This window comes from Plasmodium reichenowi, chromosome 13, assembly GCF_001601855.1.
Source record: "Plasmodium reichenowi strain SY57 chromosome 13, whole genome shotgun sequence".
Classification (NCBI taxonomy): Eukaryota; Apicomplexa; class Aconoidasida; order Haemosporida; family Plasmodiidae; genus Plasmodium; species Plasmodium reichenowi.
The window spans coordinates 345406-352709 of record NC_033658.1 but is presented as its reverse complement, the minus strand read 5'-3'; the positions used below and the strand labels follow the sequence as shown (position 1 = coordinate 352709).

The 7304-nt window shown below is 18.1% G+C and overlaps 2 protein-coding genes across 2 annotated transcripts; one reads left to right on the top strand and one right to left on the bottom strand.

Annotated features, from left to right (window-relative positions):
* PRSY57_1307700 (hypothetical protein) lies at positions 1 to 1601 on the bottom strand (the record flags this gene model as incomplete). The annotated part of the gene is made up of 1 exon (XM_012909013.2): positions 1 to 1601. A coding segment is annotated over one exon (1601 nt), but the record flags the coding sequence as incomplete, so codon positions are not given.
* A 726-nt stretch (positions 1602 to 2327) lies between these two features.
* On the top strand, positions 2328 to 6545 carry PRSY57_1307600 (hypothetical protein; the record flags this gene model as incomplete). The annotated part of the gene is made up of 1 exon (XM_020115139.1): positions 2328 to 6545. One exon carries the CDS (start codon positions 2328 to 2330, stop codon positions 6543 to 6545), a length of 4218 nt encoding a protein of 1405 aa, XP_019970062.1.
* Between the last annotated feature and the right edge of the window lie 759 nt (positions 6546 to 7304).

Genomic DNA, 7304 nt, shown 5'->3' with positions numbered 1-7304 from the left:
CTTATTTCCTCCTTTGTAATGTTGTTTTCTTCCTTGTTTATTTCCTCCTTTGTAATGTTGTTTTCTTCCTTTTTTATTTCCTCCTTTGTAATGTTGTTTTCTTCCTTGTTTATTTCATCATTTGTAATGTTGTTTTCTTCCTTTTTTATTTCCTCCTTTGTAATGTTGTTTTCTTCCTTGTTTATTTCATCATTTGTAATGTTGTTTTTTTCCTTTTTTATTTCCTCCTTTGTAATTTCCTTATCTTTATTTTTTATTTCCTCTTTTATAATGTTCTCATCTTCCCTTTTTATTTCCTCCTTTGTAATTTCCTTATCTTTATTTTTTATTTCCTCTTTTATAATGTTCTCATCTTCCCTTTTTATTTCATCTTTTATAATGTTCTCATCTTCCCTTTTTATTTCCTCTTTTATTATACCATCGTTCATAATTTTTTTCTCGTCATCTTCTCTTTTAATAATTTCATTATCCTGCTTAATATAATTTTGTTGTTGATCGATTTTATATTTATCATTTTTACCTGAACAATTCAGGTAAGTTTCTTTACAGAATATATCATTTTTCATATGATTATTTTTTGTATTTCTTAAATAAGTTGATTTTTGATGATTTGTTTCATTTTGATAACTTTGTTTATAATTTAAATTTTTATAATTATTATGTGTGTCATGATTATTTTTCTTTTGATTATGTTCTTTTGATAGATAAAAAAAGGAGTTATTTAAAACATTAGTAGCCATATTAAATATAGAATTTAATTTATCCGTTTCCATAATTAAATTATATATATTACTCTTCGTTGTACTATCTTTTAATGTATTAAAAATATGATTTTTAACATTATTGTTTACATTTTTTTTTGGTTGAATAGTTTGTGTTAAAGTATTATTTTCGTCTATAATTTGTTTATCATTAATATTTGAATTTTTATAAATATCAATATTATTATTATAAATATTACAACTATCATTATTTGAATTCATTTTGTGTGTGAAATTGTTATGATGATTTTGTGTAATATTGTCTTTATTTATATGTTTATAATTGTTTTTATGATAATCATTTTGATGATTCTTATTTATATAGTCTTCCATATTGTCATTTGTTTTTTGGTCCATATGAGGTATATTATTTATGATGGTATGTTTGGTTTTTATAATATTTTTTTGTTCATTTGATATTAAAGAAGCGTTTTCATTTATATGTTGCTCGGGTATAATATTATGTGTGTATATATTTGAAATATTTCCCTTAATATTATCATGTGTATAATAATTCTGATTATAATTATAATTATCATTACAATTATTTTTATATTCGTCATTTATTATATCTACATTATAATTTTTATTATCATCATTTTTATTTTTATTTTTATTTGTCTTGTTCAAATAATTTGTTGACTCATTTTTAACATCATTTACAATATTTTCAATATTTTTTTGTAAATATTCATTTTCCTCATCTAATATTTTATTTTTGCTTTTTAATATTTCCATACTATCTGATAAATTGATAAGACAATATTGTAACTCTATTATTTTTCGAATTAAATCTTTGTTCGATATCCTTTCCAACTTAGCATCGTTTAATTCATACATCATTATATCATTCTATATTTATAATAAAATATCTGTATGATTTGTTTTCTCAAAATGGGATTCCATATTTTGAGGGGAACAAAAAAATAAATAAAAAAAATAAAAAATAAATAAATAAAAGGAAATAAATAAATAAAAGGAAATAAATAAATAAAAGGAAATAAATAAATAAAAGGAAATAAATAAATAAAAGGAAATAAATAAATAAAAATAAATAAATAAAAGGAAATGTATAATACACTCCAATATAAAAATATAAAAATATTATATATATTTATTGATTTTTTTATTTTTTTATTTATTTTTTTATTTATTTATTTTTTTTTTTTTTTTTTGTCGTACCCAACATTTTTATATATATTATATATATATATAATTATTTTTTTTTGATGAGCACACATGTTTTTTCTTAAAGGGTGGAACACTTCAACATATATATATATATATATATATATATATATATTTAATTATTTATCTATATGTTTTGTTAAATTTTGCTGCTACAATTTATAAAAAAATATATATAATTTGAACTATTCATTTTTGATTCTCATGAGAAATTAAGAATTACGTAAAATATATATATATATATGTATATATATATATATATGTATATATTTATGATGATATATATTTAAACATGTGAGTTATGAAGAATATACGATAGGGCATTATATATATATATATATATATTTATATATATGTATACATTTTCATTTTGGTAGAATGTATAAAAGAACATTTGATAGGAATAACTTTTTATTGTTTGTTTATGTTAAGAAAAGATCATTACATATAAATGGTGCTCAAGAAATTATTCATGAAAGAAGTAAGGTGAACAATGAAAAGAATAAATTTAAGAACATCTATGTATATTTTTGCTTAAACAAATATATAAACATCAATAGTTTGGATTCAAAGAATTTTATACGAACACCAATACATTACCAGAAATATAAAGAATTAGTTGATAGCATAAAATGTGCAAGTAATGTAAGATTACAGAATATTCATTTAATAAGAAAAATAATAAATTCATTAGAAGTATATATTATAAATTATTTAAATAATTTAAATTATCATAATAATGATATTTATTATAATATACAACAATATAATCTTTATGATGATGAAGAACAAGAAATTACTCCTAATAGCATAACAACCATATTAATAAGTTTATACAAATTAAGATATAGAAATGTAAATTTTTTAAAATTATTAGAAAAGTATATATTTATGAATAAAGAATATTTTAAAATATCACACATACATTTGATTTTATATATATATTCTTATTTTAACACTATAAATAATACTTTTATTAACACTATACTTAGTATTATATTAAAAAATAAAGAATATTTAACAAATGATAATATTTTAAATATATTCACTTCTTTATTTTACATTAATTGTAAGAATGAAAAAACCATCGATATATTAATTGATTATATAATAACCAATGAATTGAATTTCCACATTAATATAATTATATATATCTTAAATAATTTGAAAAAATTAAATTATGAGAAAAGAAATATAATCGAATATTTCCACCCACAAATAATTAACAAACTTTATATGTTAAATGATGAAAAGAATGTAGATTATGTTGATCCTTTTTTTTTAAAAAAAAATATTTCAAATCATGTTCAAGACAATCATAGGCATGAAAAAAATATGGAAGTGCACAATCAAAGGGATTATAAAGATGATAGTCTTAAACAAAAAAATGTGGATATAAATAGGAGCGTGAAGAAAGATGTGAATGATAATAAATATGATGATAATAATAATAGTAATAGTTATAGTAATAGTTGTAGTAATAGTTTTAGTAATAGTTATAGTAATTACCAAATAAACCATTTGGATAATACTTATCTTAGTTCCTTTTACGGATCGTTACACAACGAATATATTGTTGAAAATAATTGCACACATAATTATATATATGAATATTATAATAAAAATGATATCCATGATAAAAAAAAAAGGAAAATTATTTTATTATTAGATGTTATTATATATTATAAATATTTTAAAGAAGAACTATTAAAAGTTTTATATGAATATATTTTAAAAAATTTAAAAACATATGATACTCAAGATATATATTTTATTATTTCTAACATTTTTAATTTCCATGTATATAATTTCCCATATATTAATATATTAAATAATAAATTCTTATTAAGTTTGTGTTATAATTATATACCTATACATAAAAATTGTCATAGTGTGCTCTTTTTATCTTTAAAATTGTTGATGGAAAAATATAATTATTACAATATATTTATTGATAATATATTATTTCATAAAATTAAAACAGAAATTTTAACCTTACAAGAAAGACAGTTTTTAAATTTATTAAGTCAATATAAAAATTCGCATATTATAAAATACTTGTGTGATCTTTCTTTGATATATTGTAATGTGCTTATCATAAATGAACAAAAGCAAAATAATATTAATATAAATAATGTTAATATAAATAATATTAATATAAATAATATTAATATAAATAATATTAATAATAATAATAATGATGATGATAATTATGTCGGTGTGATACATACATGTAGACATATAGATAACTTAAAAAATAGTCATACATCTAATATTTTACATAACCAAATACATAATGATTGTATAAAAAAAGAAAAAAACAATGATACTGATTACACATATCGTGAAATAAAAAATTATGAAGAAGAAAAAAAAAAAAAAAAAAAAAAATGTATTCAAAATATTACAAAACATATATTTACTGTAAAATACAATGAACAAAATAAGTTACTTTTATTTGAATCTGACATTTTATTAGATCTATTTTTCTTTTACGTTGAATTGAAATATTATAAAGGTATTTTACTATTTCTCAAAAGTTTATTTGTAGGTATTCCTAATTTTAAAGAATTCGATATATTTTTATTCTACAAAATTAATAATTATCATAAATATAAAGAAAAGATAAATTATGATTTAGATAAATATAAACATGTTCATATTTATAAAAAATTCAATGCCCTAGAAATTTTACAAATATATGAATATTTCAAAAATTGTTTTAGTACATATGACGACTTTATTAAGATAAAAAAAATGTTAGAAGAAGAGGTGGAAGAAGATAAAAATAGCATGTATCATTTTTATTTTCGAAATGAAATTTACAATACTTTTAAGGATACCCATACTTATATATCAAATATAAATTATAATATGAATGAATTATTAGAAAATAATTGGAATAGTAAAAATCAAAACAACCCGAAAGTACAAATAGTAAATGATACATATCATAATAAGGTGACAAGTAAATATATTCTTACAAATTCAAAAATAAATTATATAAGTCCAAATAAACATTATAATAAGTATATTGTGAATAAAGAAAAAAATAAATATAATGAAGAAACAAATGTGGATTACAAAAAAAAAGAAATGAGTATACCAAATAGTTTATATAATAATATATCCATAAAATATGAAAAAAAGAAACTTTTTGATATAAATAATTATATTTATAATATTCTAAACAATATTTTTATATACGCACCAGTTGATTTATTTGCTTTACACATTCATTATTATAATTCATTGAATATAAAATTTTTACTTACGAACATTATTTTTAAATTATCATATTTAAATGTTAATTATTTAGCTTTAGTCATTTCTAAAATATACAAGTTACTGTACAAAGAAAAAGAAAATGAATATGTTGTTTTTTTAGATTTCTTTTTGGATTATTTATTAGGACAAGAAAGAAATAGTGATATGTTTACGTATAAATTAAAAGATATGGATAATGAAAAAATAAACAATTTATTCAATATAAATACAAACGAAAAAAGGACACTTATTGATATTATATATAATAATAAAGTTAATAAAAATATTCATGATGAGAAAAGAATAAAGAAACGTATTGCATATATATTATATAAAAACAATAATATTTATAATTCTGTTCATAATGATATAATTATTGATGAAGAATTCTTAAACACGTTCTTCACGTATGTTGTAAATAAAAAAAAATACAATTCTGTATGTTCATTTTATTTTATGACGAACGAAAGCTTATATCTTATTTTGAATTCTTTACAAATAAAGAAGAAAAAGGAGAAATTTATTGAATGTATAGAATTAATTACAAATATTATGATATTTAGATATATACAATATACATATAATGAACAAGAAGATAAAAAAAATTATTCATACCAAAAGGAAGAATATTATAATGTTGCAAAAAATTTTAATTCCTGTAATGATAATTTATATGTTATAAAAGATATAAAAAATTTACAACTTAATTTGAATTTGTCCTTTGATGAGCTAGCCATAAAAAAAAAAAAAAAAAATTATGAACATGTTCAGGTAAATAATAAAAAAGTGTGCAAAGATGATGATGATGATAAAAAAAGGTACACATTAGAAGATAATAATAATAATAATAGTAATATAAAAAGGATAAATAACAAAAGGGAGAATATATATAATGATAATTCAAATATAGAAAATAAGAACAGTTATATTAGTATAAGTTGTGATGATAAAGAAGGAATTGATAAGAATGGATTTCAGGATAATAACATTATGAAGAGGTTTATTGAAATATATTACAGAATAATAAAAGTTCGATATTATCATGAATTAGCTATAAATAAACATATATTTCGTGAATTATGCATAAATAATGAATATTTAGATAATCATAAATTTTTAAGTTTGCTATTTTTTATATATAAATACAAATTTGATGAAATAAAATATATTTTTATGTTACAGAAAAGGTGTTTCTTGTATAAAGAATTATATTATACACATAGTAATTATAGAATAATATCATTTCTTTGTAAAAAATTAAATATCCACATTGATGATAATATTCGAACAACTCCAACAAAACAGACATCATATGATTATGAAAGGTGAACAAAAGTGTGATGTATATGTGTGTACATATAAGGTTTTGTTATATAATGCATATAATAAATAAATAAATAAATAATATATATATATATATATATATATATATATATATATATGTGTAATAATTTTTATATGTATATACTGTTATATGTATATATAAATACTGTTGTATATATATATATATATAACATGCTTTTGTGTTTGCGTACATGTATACAATTACATTTTTACATAATCTGTTTGAAAATAAAAAATGAAGAGGTGAAAAAAGTTCACTCTTTTTTTTTTTTTTTTTTTTTTGTTTTTAAATTTTAATTATGGGGCACATACGCTTATAATATATACATATATATATGTAATATTATATTTTATGTGTTTTAAATTTTATATTTATTTCGTTTATGTAATTAATAATTATATCCTTCTACTACCTTTTATTTTTATTTTATTTTATTTTATTTTATTTTTTTGTATAAAAAATTTGTGTATTACATTATATATTATTATTTTATTCTTGTTTTTATTTTTTTCAATACATAATTATTTATTACTATATTTATGAGAACACCTTCTCAATCTTATAAAACAAGTATATTATTTTTTTTAAATATATATTATATATATAAAACAGTTCATAAGAAGGAACTGTACATATTTTTCATTTTTTTTATATTTTAATATATTCTTCTTCTTATTCTTATTATTATTATTATGTGCATGCTCTTGTTCTTTTCTTTTTTTTTTTTTTTTTTTCTTTTTATT